The 20,261-nt window shown below is 54.2% G+C and overlaps 1 protein-coding gene across 9 annotated transcripts in view; it reads right to left on the bottom strand.

Moving 5' to 3' along the window:
* ELF4 (E74 like ETS transcription factor 4) overlaps positions 1-20,261 on the bottom strand; it is a 47,937-nt gene that overhangs the window by 5,226 nt on the left and 22,450 nt on the right. For 7 of the 9 annotated variants that reach the window (XM_073799038.1, XM_073799039.1, XM_073799036.1 and 4 more), the window contains 7 exons: positions 8,785-9,059; positions 4,692-4,863; positions 4,186-4,278; positions 2,656-2,847; positions 1,713-1,796; positions 1,444-1,636; positions 382-759 (listed from right to left, as the gene is read on the bottom strand). In XM_073799038.1, the coding sequence (XP_073655139.1) occupies positions 382-759; positions 1,444-1,636; positions 1,713-1,796; positions 2,656-2,847; positions 4,186-4,278; positions 4,692-4,863; positions 8,785-8,856 (1,184 nt within the window). In that variant the 5' untranslated portion in view covers positions 8,857-9,059. Of the gene's footprint in view, positions 1-381; positions 760-1,443; positions 1,637-1,712; positions 1,797-2,655; positions 2,848-4,185; positions 4,279-4,691; positions 4,864-8,784; positions 9,060-16,932; positions 17,050-17,411; positions 17,586-20,261 lie in introns of those variants that run through there. The other 2 variants (XM_033850059.2, XM_073799037.1) reach the window with 2 other exon arrangements.

The raw sequence follows: 20,261 nt of genomic DNA, 5'->3' as shown, positions 1-20,261 counted from the left end.
TAGCAAGAGCTTTCCTGGTGGGCTTGGAGGGCCTGAGGAAGGCAGGATGTTGCCTCTTTTCTGGAGTGGAGGAGGCTTGGGGGGACGAGCCCAGGAGTAGAGGCTCCCGGTGGCTGCTTGGGGAGCACTCTGGGGTAACAGAAACAGCCCCAGCTGGCAAGAGAAGCACCCCAGGTCAACAGCTGGCTTGGCCGTTACATTGGCGTGTGACCTCAGGCAAGTCACTTTTCCTCTTTTAACCAACAAGTGTCCCACTGGCTTCCCAGGGATGCCACAAGGGTCCCAGGAGACCCGAGAGAGAGCGGAGCTTTGCAAGAAGCTGAAAACGCTCCCCATCACGAGGTACTATGGGAAGACTTGGAACGGCCTGGGCGCACTTACCTCACAGCTTTGGTGCGTTTGGCCTGGCTCTCTGGTGGAGAGACAAGCACCGTGGAGGTAGTGGGGATCTCCTCGTCTAGAGACAGTCCCGATTCCAGACTCGCAGATGGCTGTAGACCAACGTGCTGAACCTTTGGCTTTTCCCAGGGAGTGGCGCCCTTGCCATGCGGGGCAGCTCTGGATGATACCCTGGAGCTGGCTCGCCGGGTGGTGCTGCTGGACGAGGTGGAGGGAGTGGAGGCCTGAGGGGATGTGGCTGGGACTTCACTTCTCTCGTCCTCATCTTCAATCACCACCAGGTCCTTGGGCATCTCCTTAAACTGGTACACCAGCCTCTGCCCTTCCACTTTGGCAAGGATGCCTCTTTGGTAGTAATATCTGTGGGACACGGGACAGAAAGTGGGGGGTGAGCCAGGGACACACCACCCTCCCGGGCAGGGTGCGCACGAGGTGGAGGCTGGTCGGGGAGCCAGACGGGAGCCCAAGGGCAAGGGAAGGGGTAGGGCCAACTCTCGGACTTGGAAGGCTTTTATGAAATTTCTGATATCTCCCCCCTGATGACTCAAAGGGTCCACAAGCAGGGATTTCAAATGCTGACCCCCCTCCTGCTTTGGGGCAGAGGACGGAAGTGAGTGAAGGATGGGAGGGGTGGACGATGGGGGTTCAGCAGTCCCCCAACCTGAGAGACCGACCGTGGGTAAGTCAGGCCCACCTTCCTGGACCCCTAGCTTGCAGAATATGAAGGAAGCCCTTCTTGGGGATGGAGGGCCCTAAAGTTCTCTTTCTGCTCTAAAAAGAAAAAAAGGCTAGGACAGAAATGCAAGAGGAAGGGGACTGTCCCTCCCAGGCGGGACCTGGGAAATGGGGTGGGGGGCAAGCAAACGGGAGAGTCACAGGAATTCCCTCCTCGGAAGAGCGTCCCGGTGACTCAGGCCACAGGAGCGAGGCACTTACACATCACCCAGAGCCCAGTCTTTTCAGGGAAAATTGGAGGCCCCTTAGCGACGGGACTCCCTGGACAGAAGGAAGAGCTTGGTGACTCCTCAGGGCAGTGGCTCCTACCTTAGTGCCCGTCCCATCGTCTCATAGTTCATGTCAGGCTTGTTCTTCTGCTTCCCCCACAGCTTGGACACCGCTTTGGAATCCACCAGCTTGAAGATACCTTTCTCTCGCTGGGTCCACTTGATGTACTTGGGGCAGGTGTTCCGGTCTTGCAGAAGTGCGAGGAGGAACTCCCACAGGTAGATGGTGCTGCCTGCAGAGTGGCAGGCGGTGAGGGGGCACCCAGGCCCCCCGGCTCCCTACCCGCCTCACCTGCCTCCCCGCCGTACCTTTGCCATCCTTCGATTTCTTCCGAATGGGGATGCTGGGGTCAGTGACGGGTGAGGTACTGCGGTTGCCCTTGGTCTTCCGGACTGTGGGGGGATGGTGGGAGCAGGGTGAGGCTGAGCCCAGCCAGGGTGAGCGCTGAAGGGCGGCTCCTGGGAGGGAGGGCCCAAGCGCTCACCAAGTTAGGTGATGAGGCAGACAAGGCAGAGGCCCCGGGAGGCCCGGGGTCACTCTCCACAGGCACAGCCTTCAGGTGCCCGCACCTGCCCAATGGCCAGCCCTCATTTTCAGGCCCCAAAGGTAGAGCAGAACACTGCTCCTGTGTGGGCAATGGAGTGCTTACCGATGCGCCACCTTTAGAAGATCAGAATCTGCCTCGCCTAATTTTTGAAACAAAAAGGCAGCCTAAAGGCGTGACTGTGGTGTGGATAAGTGTGGCACCAGGGTTTGGTTGCCGCACGGACACGGCAGTATCGACCAGCCATCGCCTGAGTAAATCAATAACACTGGGGCTTGGGAAAGCCCAAAGTCCTCTCCCATACATGGTCTCAGCTCCGTAAGCTCCGAGAGGGAAGATAAGAGCATGGGTTGAGGCAGAGGCCCCCAGAGGGCCAGGGACTGGCCAGGGGGCCAAGCCTGGTGTCTGAACACTCAGTACAGGATTCAACCCACGGGGATCATTGGGTTTTTAAGAGTTTACATATCTGCTGGGCAGATGGGGGTGGCCTGGGAAATGTCAGGCTTTGGGCAGGCCACCTGATGGGGCCCGTCTTTCCAGAAGGGAGGACTTTCTGTCCATCCCGCCACACCGGAGAGCTGTTCTCTTAAATGTGTCTGTGAACCTAACCCCGACACTCACCCCTACTTATGGTATCCCTGAGCCCCTCCTACTGCCCACCCCCCTAAAGGAACACTCTCCCCTCTCCCCCCCCTTCTCTCTCTTACGTCTCTTCTTCGATTTTCCAGTCTTCTTGGTACTTTCTTCTCTGGGGACCTTCTCCTCCAGACAGCACTCCTCCTGGCCACCAGTGTCACCAGCCCTGTTCAGGGCGTCGGGCTCAGAGACAGGAAACAGGTAGCTGGGCAGAGTGACGGCTGGAGCAGGGTCCGGGTCTGGAAGCATTTCGGAGGTGCTGACTGCAAGAAGAAAGGCCTGAGGTGGGTGCGGCCCAGGGCATGGTCTCCCAGTGCTCAAGAGAACAGTGGGCTCCTGGCGGGGCGGGGCGAGGCGCCATTCCCCACGGCCCCAGACACAGGATACACCTGAAAACGCCTCCCGTGTCTCACAACACTAGGAGAGGAAACATCTGCAGAGCTGTGGGCACGAGCTGGCCCCAATCACGGCGGCCACGTTTATAGCGCACTGCTGGTGGTGGGGAAGTTCCAGGTGACACCCAAGGAAAAGGGCCACCTTGATTTAGTCATCTACTCATTTCACAACCGGAAGGAGCCTTAGACATCATTTAGCCCAATTCCTCTGCTTTTCTGGTGAGGAAACTGAGACCCAGAGATGGCAGAGCATGTGCCCAAGGTCACACAGCAAGCTGGTCACACATGCCTGGTACATGCAGGCACTCAGAAAATATTTGTTGCATCCTGAATGAATATTAGTGACAGAGTCGGGATTAGGAATGCTAGGATTCAGAATTTGCAGCTTCAGGGCTTCCTTTCCCCCACTGTATCCCAGTGCTTCCTTGGGAAGGGGCAGTTGGGGCCAGGAATCCTCCTGTGGAGTCACGGCAAGTGCGTGGGGGGTGCTGAGGGAGAAGCCTGCCTCGGGGGCCATCGGAGGAGGTAGGGGCCAACCTCCCAGAACAGTGAAGGGATGAGGAGGCCACACCCTGCACGGTCTTCCTGGGAGCTCAGCAAGACAGCAGAGGGGCCTGAAGTTACCCTGACCAATAGTATTCAGCCTTAAAAAGGAAGGAAATTCTGACACATGCTATACATGGACGGACCTTGAGGACATTACGTAAGTGAAATGAGCCAGTCCCTCCAAAACAAGTACTGTAAGCTTCTACTTATCTGAGGTCCCTAGAGGAGTCGAATTCATTGACACAGAAAGTAGAATGGTGGTGGCCAGGGGCTGAGGGGAAGGGGAAATGGGGAGTTAGTGTTTCATGGGGACAGACTTTCAGTTTTACAAGGTGGCGGCTGCACAACATAACAAATGTACTTAATACCACGGACCTGCACACTGAAAAATGGTTCAGGTGGTCCATGCTATGTTATGTGTATTTTACCATAATTGAAAAACTAGAAAAAAAAAAAACCCAAACAGTCACCCTGGCCATCTCTGCTTGTCTCCAGTGCCGTCCTGCCCTTCCCATTCCAGTCACAGCCAAAGAGCACGTGCACGTGTATATGGGTGGGTATGGGTGCGCGCACATGTCCCTGAGAATCTAATACACGGATGTGATATTTTTAAGGGAATTTTGTGTTGCTTCAACTTAAGGCGCTAGGGTTCAAACTTACAGATCTGCTTCTCATCCAGGATGTCATTGGGAGACTCGACGTTCAGCAAGACTTCAGTGGTTGACATGGTTTGCGAGGTTGCTTCATTGTCATCTGGTGCCAGGTTCCATGATGTGGGGGAGAAGAAAAGTTCCCTCAGGGCATAGGGCAGTGGATGCAGCTACAACCAGGGCCAGCTCAGAGAATGGAGCTAAGGAGCCCGGGGGCAGCCGGGAGGGGACCAGCGCGCCTCCCACCCTGATTCTCCACCTTTCTCTACACCCATCCCAGCTGGTCTCCCCTCACTGTCCCGCTCCATCTCAGGAGATCATGAATCCATTTAGGTGGTTTCTCCTCTCTGAAGTGGTACTACCTCCTGCTTATCCTAATCACCCCATCTAACTTCCAACTGTTGGGGGCCTTGACCTTGGCTGCGTGGGGTCACTAGAAGCCATTGTGGACTACTGTTCCCTGAAGACAGAACCCTTTTTTCCTCCACACCTTCTCTGCCCAGGAAGGAAACAGACCTGCTAGCAAAAAACTACCCTCCAGGATCTGATCCTGAGTCATGCACAAGGTCCCGTCTGTTATGATGCCATTGTGAACGTCGTCCAGCTCCAGGCCTGAGTACAGATGCAGTAATTCGGGGTAGGGGACCTGCTCCACGATCACAGCTGGGAACACTGAAGGGTCTTCCAGCTATGGAAAAGAGAGGGATCTGGTTCAGGGCTCACCCGCCTCTCCCAGGAAGCCCTCCGTACTGACCCTTCTTGCAATTCCTAATTCTTGGATCCCTCAGGGGCTGTCCTTTGTAGGGCATGACATTGCTCTGGGTCCAACCTCACTAGGTGATGCTTTGAGTGGGTTCTTAATGAATAGAGATGGGTTAACTCTGTACCAGCTGCACTCAACCAGGGGCAGACAGTTCTAACTGGTCGTAGTTATGGGTTAATCGGTGAACAGGGTTAGTGCTCAGTCTATGAGAAGGATAAAGCTCATTCTGAAGCCAGTGGGAAAGGATTCGTCAATGGCAAAAAGGGCGAGGGACTCAGCCTATGCTCAGGGTTGGGTACCAGGGTTAGGGGCTCAGATTGTGAACATCTTAGGGCTCAGTCTGTGGTGATGAGAGTAGGAATGAAGACAGAAGAACAGAGGCATTATAGAGGTAGGAAGGTAAGGGCCTAGTCCCTGCCTGGATGGGGGAGAGGGTTCTGATTTCCAGCTTGATTCAGTGGGTGCATGGGGATACTGTTCTTGTTAAGGGGGAACCCAGAATGACGAGGAGTAGGTTTTTGGAGAAAGATAAGGGAGAAAGTGTCTGAATATGGTGAGTTGGAGGCACCACTGAGATACTTAAAATGGAGACACCTCAGGGAGTCAAAAATATGTATCCAAGAGCTCATCCCTGGGAGTGGAGAAAATTATTGGGATGAGAATTTGACCCCCAGAGGACATAGTTGTTCTAAAATCAAACAAAGCTAAATTTAAAAAATGAGTGTGATCACAACTGTTTTTTAAAAATGACGAATAGAAAGAAATATACCAGGATGTTCATAATAATTATATATTTTGGTTGTGAGACTTTGGGTGATTTTTTTCTTTTCTACTTGTCTGTATTTTCCAAATTTTCTTTCATGAGTCTGTTAATTCTTTCTTCATGAAAAAAAGAACGAGAATGCTCAGTTCTGCCTAATGTTCCTGAAGGATCCAGAAGAATAAAAGCGATGAAACTGGCTTTGGGTTTGGCCGCTGGGCAGTCACCTGGCTAGAGCAGTTTCAGGGGAGTGCTGGGGTCTCAAAACACATTACAACAGATCTCAGGGAGGACGGACAGAGGGAGGCAGGCAGGTGGGCGTAGTGATTAAGGCCACAGAGTCTAGAGCTACCGGTCCAGTACCGTAGCCACTAGCCACCGGTGACTGTGTACCTTTTTTCAAGATTAAAATTTCAGTTGCACCAGCCATAGTTCAAGTGCTCCATAGCCACATGGCCCCACATTGGACAGCGCAAATCTAGAGCATTTCTAGCATCTCAGAAAATTCTATTGGACTGTGCTGATCTAGAGCCAGACTACCTGGGTTTGAAACCAAACTCTGCTATTTACGAGCAGTGTGATCTTGCGCAAGTTACCTAACCTTTCTGTGCATCGGTTTCCTCCTTTATAAAACTGGGGCGGTCATATTATTGACCCCATAGGGTTTTTTAAACAGATCAATGTAGATAAAGCGCTTAGAACAGGGTCTGGCATACAGTAGGTTCTCATTAGGTGCTTTAGGCATCAGGGGCTTCTAGGAGACAAGTAACGTTTTATTTCTTAACCTGGGTGGTGAGTTAATGCGTGTTCACTTTATAGTTATTCTTTAAATATATATATATATATATATATATATATAATTTATGCACTCTTTTGTATTCATTTTTTAAATTGAAGTATAGTTAATTTACAATGTTGTGTTAGTTTCAAGTGTACAGCCAAGTGATGCAGTTATACATACATACACACACATATACACACACATATATATGTCCTTTTTCAGATTCTTTTCCATTATACGTTACCTCTTTTGTATTCACAGTATATTTTGCAACAAAAATTGTTTCCTAAAAAGAGTGAGAGAAGGGAGGTGAAAAAGTAAACCCAGAGGGTGGAGGCTACACTGGGGAGAAGAACAGACCTAAGAAGGTGGTATGTTGGAGGAGGTGGGCAGAAGGGAGGAAAGGGTTTCTTTTAGGGTTGGGGAGACATGAAAATGTTCTAGGCTGAGGAGACAGGTGTGGGAGGTCTGAAAGGTACGAGAGAGAGGAGGTGATGGATGGTGTGAGGTCTTGAAGGCGGCAGGAGAGAAGAGATTAAGCACTGGGGTAGGTGTTACCCTTGGAAGGAAGAGGGTCACTTCTTTGCCCCAGGCCGGAGGAAAGGAAATAGGAACAGGTGATGTTATTGCTAAGAGGGAGAAGGGAGGGAAAGTGAGGGTGTCCCTGGGTTTGAGCTTCTCTGTGGATTGGAGGAGAGGCTGTCTGCTGAGGGTGGAGGGGCAGGCGTGGGGTCGGGAGGGAAGAACAGCTTCGGTGAAGAGCAGCCTTTATGAAGAACAGAAATAATTGCTGAGTGGACTAGAAACAAGTTAAAAAGTGACTAGCGGAGTTGAGAACCCAGGTAGAGTTAGATTTTTCTTCCCTTCGTCCAGGAAGTTAGGCACGCCAGAGATGCTGGATAAAACTGAGCAACTTTAGGTTAAGACCTAGCTGGACAGAAAGTACCATGTACTCCAAGCCCACTAGGGGGCAGCCTTTGGTAGGTCACTAGAGATTGGACAAAGTTTCCCATCCTCACAGGGATCTGGGATAGACAGCATCAGAATTAGGCTGGGGTGCCCTTGGAGATAATCCAGCTGGACCTCCTCTTGGTGAAGATGGGGAGATGGCAGCCAGATAGGGTCGCGGACAGGACTTGCCCAGGTGACACTGTGGCCACACTGGGATCAGAACCCAGGGCTTTGGACTTCTAATCTTCCATTCCTTCTGCCGGACCTGGCTGCCTCTTCTCCAGTGTGTGGAAGGAGGGTAGTGGAGGGTAGGGATGAGTGTGCCAGGACACCATCCAACGGGTACATATAAGTACCCTAGTGCCAGGCAAGGTATGGAGCAGTGGGGGCCTGAGTGCCAGAATCCTGTCCTGTTTTCCAATTTCCTCCCACCAGAGGAACCTATCTCCAGTTTATCCTGAATCCTTAGATCGAGGCTGAAAAGACGGTTATGGAAGGGCTCATCCACCGGCTAGAGACATGAGTCTGAAGGTGCTGGGGGTTGGACTGTACCCTGCGGTGCCAGCTGGCAGTTCTCAGTCCCGCTATGTGGTTGTCCCAGCACCTTTCTCACTGTGACACTGGAGGTGAAGCAAAGTGGCCAAAAATGCACATGGAGGTCAGTGTACACGTGTGCATTCAGCCCGTTGCTGACTGACAGCTCAGCTAGTGTACTTAGCAGCTGCTTGGCTGGCCTGGGAACTTTACGTGCCCTGTAACTGCACGTGGGCAAAACCAGCTCACTAAACGACCACGCGATGACTACTGCCTGGCCGCATGGGGCGCGTTGGTGCACAGTCTGGCTGGCAAGCAGCCCCTATGTCCTAAACCTAGTAGGTGCTTGATCAATATTTGCTGACTGGGACTCTCCTAGTGGTCCAGTTGTAAAGAATCTGCCTTCCAATGCAGGGGATGCCGGTTTGATCCCTGGTCAGGGAACTAAGATCCCACGTGCTGCGGGGCAACTAAGACCGCGTGCCACAACTACTGAGCCCGCATGCCTCATCTAGAGAGAGAAAACCCGCATGCCACAACTAGAGAGAAGTCCAAGCGCTGCAACGAAGAACCCGCGCACCACAACAAAAGATCCTGCATGCCGCAACGAATATCCCGTGTGCCGCAACTAAGACCCGACGCAGCCAAAAATAAACATACATAAATGAATAAATAAAATATACATTAAAACAACAACAACAACAATATTTGCTTTCTGGCTAGCTGGCTGGTCGGCCAGCTCACTGGCTGTCTGCCTGCCTCTCTGTGTCTATCTGATTGTCTGCGCTGGCTGACCAGGTTCTGTTCTCTGGGGCCATACCTGGTGGATGTCATCCATTCCGTTGCTTGCAAACTCAAAGATCAGGTCACTGGGCTGCAGAGTAATAGCCATGCTGTCTTCTCAGAGAGCTGACTGCAGGATCCGCAGGGCCCTCTGGAGGCGTGGGGTTTCCTAAATGAAGAGATGCTGTACCTTGGAGCCTAGAGCCCACACCACGAGCCACGGTAAAATAGGGGTTGTAGAGAGCTGGAGTAGGTGGTGGCCTAAGCCAGGTTCAAGGCTGCATGCTGAGCTGGGCCAAGCGCAGGAGCGACCTACAGAGAAGGGAGAGACGGGGCAGTGAGTAAGTCACCTTCCTTGAGCTCTGTTCCTAGGACAGACTGCCAGAAGAGGGATAGCCAAAAGTGGAGGACAGTGGGAGCAGAAGGGGGAGGGAAAAGAAAAGGAGGCAGGTAAGGAAAGAAGGAAGAAGAGAAAATTGAGTCGCCTTGAGAGGGAAGAGGCTGAGCCTCGATGCCAGTCTGGGTCACCAGCATCTGCACCTGAGCTGGCCTCCCTCCCTTCCCACGCCCTCTGGAGAAGGTGAGAGATAGCGGGAGTTCGGGCTCTCTCCATTCTGAAGATTAATCCCCAGGATGCGGCCACAGGGGAAGCCAGGGGCAGCCCATCTGGCCTCATGGATGGAGCATGAAGAATCCCTACAGTACCCTTGGCTGGGGAAAGAATCTGCGTGCGAGACTTGGGGTGGGGACATTTGGGCGCACAGGATGGTCTTCTAGGCTCTGCCTGGCTTGGTTTGCCTTGGGAGTAGAGGCCACTGAGTTCTGAAGGGCAGAGTCCACAGTGGAAGTCATGTCTCACTGTAGGGGTTGTGTTGTCAGGGCCAGTGACAGCCTGACCCTGCTTGAGGGGATGGGACTTTCAGACTCAACCACGCCTCCAGAGAGCCTGGAGACAGAGGGACAGGTGGGCCGCATGTCCTGCGCTCTCGTCACCACCCAGCCACCGCCGCCGCCCGCCAGAGATGATGGCCTCTGTGCCATATGTGGCTTGCGCTCTTGGTTTAGCTTTGCTTTCAGTTTCAATACTGAACTGTCACCCTGGGAACCGGCGAGGAGAGCCGCAGCTGGGGGAAGGGCGCAGGGGACCTTCCCCATCGTCCAGGGCCAGCTCAGGGCCCCCCTCTTCCAGGAGATCTGTCTGCTGCAGTCCACACGTCTGTCCTCTGTGGCACTCACAGTCTGTACCTCGGGTGCTCACATGGCACCCGGGCCTCTGATTGTTTCCTGTGCTCGCTGCCCTTTTCGAGGCGTCTGCGCAGCACCCAGGCCTGCCTCCCAGAGCCCTGGCTCCCCTCCCACGCCCCTCCCTCCCCTCCCACGCCCCTCCCTCCAGCGCGGTCAGCATCTCCAGCCCCAACACTCAGGTAGCACGGCCTTGGCCCCGAGGGTTCTGCTCTGCGTGGTACCCGCGTGTGTGTAGGTGCGGCAGGTCTACGAACAGCCTGGTTCAACCATAAGCGTCTGAAGAACTGGCTCCACGCACCATAGGAGGAGCGACACACTTGACCCCCAGCTCCTCGACACTCCTTTGGCTGTGTCAGGGTGGCAAAACCTTCTCCTGGCCCGTAAAGAAAGGAGGAACTTCAGAGAGGGACAAAGGGGAGGAAAGGGAGGGGGATATCACGGGTGACCTCCCTGATGAGCACTCTCCCCCACAGGAGACACCCAGGCCTCTCCCACTTCCTTTCCGTTAGCCCACAGGGCTGGCTCCGCCCCGCCCCCCACACCTTTCCACCCACCCCCAAGCAAAAACTTTGAGAAGTCTCTCAAGTCAACGTGGCAGGTCTTATTAGTTTCCCTTTGGGTGAATGAGAGGCTGAGCCCTGCTAGCACGGCTTTCCACCACCACCACCACCCCGCCCCCCCCCCCACCTGCACGTGACCCGGGAGCCTGTGGCCTCCTGGAGAAGCCTCCCAGGGCCATTTATGCTTGGAAGGTCTGTCTCCCCCAGCCAAAGTGCCCCAAGGCCCGCATTCCGCAGCTCCCGCCCTCCCACAGGCCAGCCGTCTGCCCCCAGGAAGCATTCTCATACTAATCAAATGAAAGGCGATCACTTTCACCTAATCCCACTTTGTCTAAACATGAAACTCCTGTGTCTGCCCCTCTCTCCTCCGAGGTCATTCCGCCATGGCCTTTCCCTCCAGGTTTGCTCATCAGTTTGGCTTCTCTTCACAGTTCCGTGCACCTCCCTTACCTCCCCCATTAGAACGTGGCTTCACTGAGGGCATGGATGAAACTTTAGCACCTTGCACGGTGCTGGGCGTGTAGCAGGCGCTCAATGTATGTTTGTGGAACGAACACATGAATGAATGGTACTGGTCAGCTAGTACCAGTGAGGTGTGTTTTCTGGGCAATAAGTATACCCATGCATACACTGGGTGTGGGGTGGGTGTCACGTGCTCTAGCTTACAGGGGAGAGAGAAACGTGTGCGCTCTGTGTGTGTTACATCTGTGTATTTCTGCACTGTAATTTACAATGGGGGAGCTCGGGAGGGGGTTTGCTGCGGGTATGCAAACACACTGTAGATATACATATGTGCAGGGTGTGGGGATATGTGCGTGAGAGCCTCTGTGTGTCAAAGGGCTCTGGTCCTGTCTGGGCCAGCACAGCCACAAGCTCAGTCGTCGGTTCCTCCTCCGCCAGGCCTGCCTTTGTGAGAATGACAAGCCCGAGCTAATACTGGCTGCACACCAAGCCGATGCCGGCTGGCAGAAGCTGGCTGTGGTGGAGTGGGCCGGGGCGGGGCTCAGGGTTCTGCTGGCGAGAGGGCCGCCACGGCCACCTGGCCCCACACACGGAAAACTCAAAGTCCTCTTGCTTCCCAGGAGAAGAATGCCAGTAGCAGAATGTGTACGTGGCCCATGGGTCCTTGGGGTGAGCCCCCACCAGGCCCGCTCTCCTAGGGGGGTGGTGGGAGAGGGAAGGCAGCTCCCACTGGATTGGATGGAACCCTTGGCCATCAAGGCAACAAGGAGAGGTTTGAAATACAAGATAGAGACAAATCCAATTGCCGTCTTTAGGTATCAGCGTGTCTAAATATCCAAATTCAGGACTTGGTTGGTGCAGGTCGCAACGGCCCAGAATTGTGGCTACTGTGGGGCTGCAGCCAGCACCCAAGGCTGATCCTGGTCTCTTGTTCTGCCCGAGAGCTCTAGCCTGAAGTTAAGGTGAAGAGGTGTGTGGGGTGGGGGTGGGAAGCTAAGAAAAGTCTCCCCTCACCCCCATGGAACCTTCCAGTCCAGAAGGTTTCACCCTTCCCCCTTCAGATGTTTGAGGATTTGAAAGTGAGAGGTGGGGAGAGGCGCATTTGCATGTTCACTCACTCTCCCCCAAGTCCCTCAAAATAACCTCCCTCTCCCAGGAACCTGAAACCAAAGAAGCCACCAGCACAAGAAGGCCCGCCCTGCTGGAGGCCGGGGAGGCCCGCACAGGGGCTCCCCTCCCTGGCGTCCTTACAGACGCCCTGGGACACACATTCACTGGCCTAGAGCCCTGGACACCGCCTCATGGGTGAGTGGGGGGCTAGGAAGGTCCACAAGGACACTTGGCTCAAGGAATCGGGCACCTGGTTACCCTTAGTAACCGGTGCTGAGTTCCTCCCACCCCGCCCCATCATTGCAAAGCTCACAGCTGGCTCCAGTCAAAGTCCACTCCCAGGGTGGCAAGAGCTCCACTCCCTTTGAGGCCACTGCAGTATCCCTGGCTCCCATGGCCTGTCCTACTTGGGCTGAAAGCAAAGCCTTTGTGAGAGCATATGGCCCCCGGCCTGTGTGTGTGTGCACACGCACGCCACAGGAGGGAGCAAGAAAGCGAGGGTGCCCACACCCCCCGCCTGCAAACACACACCTCTGGTTCTCTGTGGTTGTGATTGCATTTCAAAACCAAAATAGCAAAACAGAAGTGGTTTGGGCTGTTCCTGCGTCATCACAGCTGGGCCCCCTTCAGACGTACAGACCCTTTCTGGGGCTGTCACTGGAACATGTCAAGCGGTGTCCAGCACCCACCCATCTGGGCCTCCCCTACAGGAAACAGCCCCTATGTGAAAGCCACGTCCACAGTCTCCATGGAGCAAGTTTAAATCTACACCCGTTCGGCTGAGCCAATGGCTCTCACAGAATCACTAATAACACCCGTGGCATTTTCACACGCGCCGGCAAACATGGGGGCCAGATGGTCAGCTGGGCCCACAGAGCAGAGTTCTCCAGTTCCTCGCCCTCTCGCAGCCAGCTCTCACTCCTGAAATACCCCGTCCTCCCTGAAACCTTTCTGGAATTCTCTGGAAAGGAAGTGACAATTTCCTTCATGCCATTTCCCACTCCCTCAACACCCCGCCCCCACAACCACAAACAAAATGGAAACTACCCCAGGAACAGCTGTACCCTCTACTTAAAAACAGCCCCTCCTCCAATAGTCATCACGCTGCACGTTTGCACACTGCACCACATGACCAATGGCGTGTATTTAAGAGGCAGAGGGCCAGACTCGGGGGTCCAGTCTGTAGCCATGGACGTAGCAGAAGTAAGCCAAGTGTGGGACTCCTGCACAACCTTGGTCCAACTAGAGCTGGACTCCAAGCAGCCAGCTAGACCCCCCTCCTCGAACAGATACCCAGCGAAGGGGCCCCGGCCACAGCTATTTTGTCAGCTTCTTCTCCTCTATTCCTGCCTTCTTACCACTCCCTCCATTTGAGATGAAATCAGGAAGAGGGAGGGAAAAAAATAAAGGTTTTGCAAGCTCTGTTGGTTGGGGTTTCTCTGCGCTTATTTACAAGAAACCCAGTTTCCTTCCTTGGCCCTCGGTCACTGCCTGATTCCCGTGTATGGTTTGTCACAGCTCTGATGGTAAGGCAGGCCCAGAGCTCCTCTCCAACTGCCCCTGCCCTTTCTCAGCTCTAGGCCTGCCCCTACTTTCCCGCCGGAGCTGGCGCACTGGAGGAGGGGTCAGGGCTGCAGGTCGCAGGCACAGAGACGTCTGCTCCTCTTTCTCCAGGAGACCCAACAAGAGGTGTGACCCCGGAAAAGTCAGCCATCTTTCTGGGCTGTGGTCTCTGTCATCCTTAAGATGGGTGAGGGCTGAGGGGAATCCAGGCCTAGCAGCTGCTCACCAGGGAGTCTCGGGTGAATGAAGATGGTGGTGGGAAAGTGCTTTGAAAATTAAAACACACTCATTCAGATGATGAGTTCCAGGTGACCTCCCAGAGAGCAAGGGGGCTGGGGACCCCATTAAGCTCCTGGATGCCCCCCATGGCTCTAGAACATAGATAGGGTGGGCTGCAGGCTTCCAGTTGTTGGCTTGGAAGGGGCTGGCTCCTCTCCTGGGATGGGGGCCCTGTAGGGAGGGACAGGCTGCTGTGGTTGAAGGAGTGCTCCCAGTCCCCTGTCCTCACCACCTCCAACCAGCCCTAGCCCTCTGGGTTGTGGTTATGTGGCAAGAGCACTGAAGAAGCCCCAGTGGGATGGGGGGAGGGCTATGACAAAGGGAACCTATTTCCCCAGCTGTCCTGACTCCCAGGGGCCTGGCCTGAGAAAGCCAAAAGAGCGCTCCCTGGAGGTGCCTGCAGCCACCACACCCTCATCTCCGGAGCTCCAGGGACCAGCAGGAGGCAGAGGGGCACCAAGGCTCCTGGGAAGCGAAGAACAAGTCAGTGATGGGGAGAACATGCTGCGGGAAAGCGGGCAAAGCCAAATCCAGGCCAGCTACTGAACCCCAGCGGGGTGCGCTGCCAGCCACAGCCTAGAAGACCCCAGAAGTCCCTGCAGACTGTAAGGGCACAGGCTTCCCAGCGAGAGGACCCAGCTTTGCCTTGGGGCTTAGGCAGGTCACCCTCTTCCTCCGGGAAACGAGGCCATCCTCCCTAGCTCACGGGATTGTTGTGGAAGGCCAGCAGGTCAATATAGGTGAGAGCCCTGTGTTACCCCCTAAGTGTGTTTTTAGATTTCCTGGTCAGATCCGTGTCTCTTTGGCTGAGGTCATGCATTAAGCATTCAGGATATCTTTACCTAGATGGACAGGAAGAAAGGGAAATGGAGTGGTGGGATGAAATGGAGGCTGAGGGAGGGACATAACCAACAATCATCAAACATGGTGGAGAGCGGAAACCAGTTTGACTATGGGGAGGAGGTGGGACTGGCTGGGGGGGCAGGGAAATCAGGGGGATAAGTGCATAGGCCTCGATTCACCAGGTGGTGGAATTTGAACTTGATCTGGAAGGCAACTGGGAGTTACTGTTGATTCTTGAGCAAGGGAGGGGCATAAAGCAAGCAGTTCCCAAGGAAGATCAGTTTGTTCTGAGTGCATGAGTGGAGGAGATGGAAGGGGACCAGGTGGGGCACCTGGAGCCAAGGAGGTGAATCCCAGGGCCACCCTGAAGGAATAAAATGACAGAGTACAGGGCCATACAGTAATTGCAGAGACCTCAAGATTGCAACCTGTTCTTGCTGTGAGAATTGTAAAAGATAGAGTGACTGGGGCAGGAAATATGGCAAGAACATGAGCTCAGTTTGGACATTTTGAAGTTGGGATTATCTTGAAAAATCCAGGATTAATGGTGGAAAAAAGAGGGCCCAGACAGTCATTTTGCTAAACACACACACACACACACACACACACACACACACACACACACACGAACACGCACACACACACGCACACACACACCCTGGCGGGTGGGGCCTCGACAGGCCTTCAGTGGCCAGAGGAGCAGGCCTGGCCTGGCGAGGCTGGCATTCTGGACACTGTAGCAGAAAGCTGCATGTGCTGAATGAAAATGCTTCGAATGGCACACACTCCACCCCCACCCCTGCCCCCAGTAAGGCCTGCCTGCTTCCACGGGGGGGTGGGGGGGATGGGCGGGGGACAGACACACTGACCAGAGGCTAATTAAATTTATTAGTGGGTTTTTTAGAAGCTGGGGCAATCTGTGGCTGGGCACCAAAAGGATATTAAGTCAGATAACTTTTATTGAAGGGACAGTGTTCTTTGTCTAGGCCCCTGCCAGCATGTGTCCTAGAAACGAATGCAGAGGCTCCCTGCTGGGATCTGGGGCTCCCCCAGGTGGGAGGGGTGGCGCGGGGTTTGAGACCTGCTTGGCTCTTGGTGCCCCTTCCAAACGCCCCCTTCCCCTACTGGCTACTTTCCAGGCAAGGAAAAGCAAGGGGCAGTCCAGCGTCCCCTGCACAGAGAGGCGGGCTCGAGAAAGCATGAGGTGGAAAGAGCCTACAGGCTGGGCTGGGCAGACAGGGAGGGCACCTTCAGCCCCGATGTAACCGGGAGCTCGCGGGGGCTCCTCCCTCCCCCTCCCCCACATGGCTGAAAGCCTCTCCTTGACTCAGTCTCAGGATGTCAAAGTTAAAAGGGACCTGAAAGATCATGGCATCCATCCTTCCTGTCATCCAACTGCAGACACCGAGTTCTCGAGGAAAGAGAAGTGACTTGCTCAAGGTCACACAGCTAGTTGCCGTGACTCCCAGGTGACCTTTCTTTCTCCCCTCCTCATTGTCTCTCCGGCATCCTCAAAAAAGCCAACCCTTTCCTTTGGTGATAACAGACAGCAGCCAAAGACCCAGGGCCGGCAAATAACAATGAGGCCACACATGTGCAGAACACATTTAACATTCGCAATGACTTCCCCACCTCTGCGTCTTTGTTCACACTGTCCCCTAGGCCTGATATGCCCTTCCCCAATTTCTGCAGCGCCAATTCCCACACGGTGTTCAAGATCTGAAGCAAATGTCACCTCCTTTACAAAGCTTTACCTGCTTCTTCCTCACCTGATATATCTCCTCCTCCTTCTCCTCTTCTTAACACCTTAGCTTGACTTACATTAAAGCAGGGGGTCTGCAAACTATGGCCCATGTGCCAAATCCAGCCCACCGTCTTCTTGTGTGGCCAGTGAGCTAAGGACGGTTTTTGTATTTTTTTAAGGATTGGGGAAAAAAATCAAAAGAACAATATTTCCTGCCACAGAAGAATTATATGAAGTCCAAATTTCAGTGTCCACAAAGAAAGTTTTATTGGAATGCAGCTACATGCATTCGTTTACGTATTGTCTGTGGTGGTTCTGCATCGTAAGTTGAGTTGCTGTGACAAGAGTTCACATGGGCCGCAAAGGCTAAACTACTTACTATGTGGTCCTTTGCAGGAAAAGTTTGCTGACTCCTGGACCAAAGGCTTCACTCCCCTTCAGAGTGAATAAATTCAAGCTCCTTTCGTAGAAGAATGTCACGGAGACTCACAGGTGCCTGGAGGGAGGCATGGAACATCAAGTACAAACTGCCAATTTTCATCAGAAAGTTCTAGCCCTGGCTCTGCCCACGGTGTGACCTTGAGCAAGTCACTTTTGCTTTGTTGGCCTCAGTTTCCTCAGCTGCACAGCGAGGGGGGTTAGACTGGATGGCCTCAGGCCCTTTCTAGCCCTACAATTTAGAGACTCAGCAATCTGCTGCATTTGCAACTCACAGTTTTGAGCAGGCACCATTCTGATCATTTTCTCTCAGAACAAGACCTTACAGAAGGTTCCCCTGCCCAGCTGTGGCTTTCCCTACCATTGTGGGCCCCCTCACTTATACTCACTTGCCCCGCCCGACCCTTCCCTTCTGCTGACCTGTCTGCCCTTCTCTCCGAACTCTTCTTCCGGCAAAATGAACATGGCCTCCTCTGAGGAAGCACCGCCCCCCCTCACCCGGTGGTCCAGGAGCCTCCATTTTGCGGGGTGGGGTGGAGGCAGGGAAAGAAGGGCTCTCGGCTCTCCTCGGCCTCGCAGGGCCCACAGCAGACAGGCAGTGGAGCAGGAGATAGGGCCAGCCCTCCCCGCACCCCTGCTCTGCCAGAGGAAACAGCCCCTCTCTGCCACTTCCTGTCCCAGGGGTTTCAGCAGTTTCCCCTTCAGGGCCTGCGGGCCCTCCCAGCCCCGCCCCTGCCCCACACAGGTCAGAGAGTGCAGCGAGGGGAGGGGCCCTGTGGGTGAGTGGGGAGGATCCCTCACAGGAAGGCTGAGGAGACAGCTGTCTACACAAGGGGACGCCCCAGCAGCTCCTCTGCCAGCCTGCTTGGGCTGGGGGAGCCGGGACCTGGGAGGGAGATGGGACTGTCTCCACAAACCCTCTCCTGTTAGCAGATGAGTACACATGAGCTCATCACCTCACCTAGCGATCACCTTGGAGAGCACAGTGAGCCTGCTGGGTGAAAGAGTGGGCTGTAAATGCTGAGGTCAGTTCTGCCTGGGCTGAGGACCAGCCCTGGGTGGCTTCAGATGGAGAGACGGGTTGAAGCGAGAGAGCCTGGGGAAACCAGGCCAACCATGGTGGTTAATTCGGAGCAGCAGGTGACACTGAAATCAATGGCACGTCAAAACTTTGCATGATTTTGTCCCTAGCGCCGATGGACAGAGGCAACAATGGAGAGCAAAGTATTCTATTACATGCGGGTCAAGGGTAGTGGCATTTTCTGGGTAATGGAACAGGAAGCTATCACGTTCCACAGCCGCTGCTGATTTGGTGTGGTGACTTCTACTTGTAAATACCTCCCAGTTGCCTTTGCAAGGTGGGGCTCCTAGCAGTGGGGCTGTGAGCCCGTGAGGGATCCGGGCAGGTGACCGGAAGCTCTGCCAGGCCTTCCCAAGGCAATAGGTCAGAGGAGCAGTAGTAGCCTGAGGCCCTGCACCTCTGCCCAGTTGTCAGTCCCCCTGAAGACAAGTTAGAAGTACATGATGATGGTTCTAGAAGCCTTGGTGCCTGGGATGGGGTCCTACTAGTGGATAGACACAACCACCTTGGCCCCCTGTGGTAATAGTGTTCCATGAGGTTCAAGTAGCAGTGAGCGAAGCTAAGGGTAAGGGGACCCCTAGAAATGATGGTCTGAATGGGCCAACGAAAAGGGATGGGAAGATGGTCTCCCGGCTCTGAGAGGTCATCTTCTTGTGCTTTTGGCTAAGAGCCCTGACCAGCCAGGCCTCCTGTCAATAGAACAGTCTGGCTTCGCCCCCTCTCCCCTCCCTCCATGCCTCCAGAGCCAAAAAGACCCAGCGCCCCTGCGATAGAGCCCCATCGCCCCTGAGGGGCGTGCCCGCTCCACCCCGCAAGTTGGAGTAAATACTGCTTCACAGCTGATATGGAGGATGCCAAGGAAGCCTCAGAGACAACATCTGGATGTGCACCCGGGCTCCTGCCGGCCCCTCCCTACATCTGCAGTGCAAACCCAGGGACAGGGTTTGGTTACAAGCCCAACTCAAAGCTGGTGGCATGTGTTTGGAAAGCACACCTGACTGGGCGGAGCGGGTGGAAGCACTTGAGACCGGTGCCAGCTCAGGGCAAGCGCTTGCGGGGTTGGCACTGATCTGAGCTAGTGTTGGACCCGGGATGGCGGGTGTAGCCACTGTGGCCTCAGCCGTGGGCATGTTGCAGGAGGGGCAGAGTGGCGTGGGTACTCATTTAAAGTGGGCAAGATTTTCTTTTGTGCCCTCTGATATCACGCCAGCCTGTTTCCTCTGCTTCTGGGGAAGGGGACCGAACAGGGTGACAGGGTGGAGCATAGGGAAGACGGCACGGATTTACATTTATTGGGTACAAGCCGCGGGGCTGGTGTCGCGCCAGTCACTTGCCGTAGGGCTATCTCCTTTCATTCTTACAGCATCACAAAGTAGCTAGTCAGTGGCAGAGCCCGGGTTTGAACCCAGGTTTATTTCCAACTAGTACGCTCTTTGAACTTTGTTTCCAGTTACATCTCTTTTGGTAATAATCCTGTTTTAATAGTTCCATTTTACAAGCAGGAGAAGTGAGGCTTAGAAAAGATGAGGTAACAGGACCAAGGTCACACTGCCTGTCAAGAATGGAGGCAGAACTCAAACCCAGGCCTGTGTGACCTCAGAGTCTGTGCTTTTTCCCACTGCTCCATGCTGGCGACCACCTGCTCAGATTCCTAGCTCCGAGCTTGCTCACAACACCCAACGTTGAAGGCTCGGAGCCCCTACGATGTCCTTCAACAAAAGCTTCCCAGGCCTGTGTCCCAGATGCCTCAAAGCTCCATCTGATAGGTGAAACGTAACTTTCTGGGCAAAATGGTGACGAGTTGAGCCCCTGTGGCCAGCTGTGGAGGAGAGGTATTGTGGAGTACAAGGCTTCCGGCTCTGTTGATGAAGGAGGCTGACTCTATTCCTGTACCTCAGGAGACTACTGCTTCCAGAGTGTTGCTGGCTTCAGACCTGGAGTGGCTTAGGCATGGTCCCTGCCCCATAAATATACACTTGCTCTCACCTTACACATAATTTAAGTCTGGGTTCTTATCTCAGGGTGTTGGTTCACATGTTTTTTCAAATATTTATGGAAAGTCAGCCCTGAACACCTCATAGGTGCCAGGTCTGTGGCCAGGGGCCTATCGCTGGGCCCACCCCATTCTTCTCTGTGGTAGGGTCTACTTGTATCTAAGTTCCCGGTAAGCTGGGTTAGCCCATCTGCCT

This window comes from Tursiops truncatus, chromosome X (genome assembly GCF_011762595.2).
Source record: "Tursiops truncatus isolate mTurTru1 chromosome X, mTurTru1.mat.Y, whole genome shotgun sequence".
Lineage (NCBI taxonomy): Eukaryota > Metazoa > Chordata > Mammalia > Artiodactyla > Delphinidae > Tursiops > Tursiops truncatus.
Note: the sequence above shows the minus strand (reverse complement) of the source record. Positions and strands in the feature narration are given on the sequence as shown.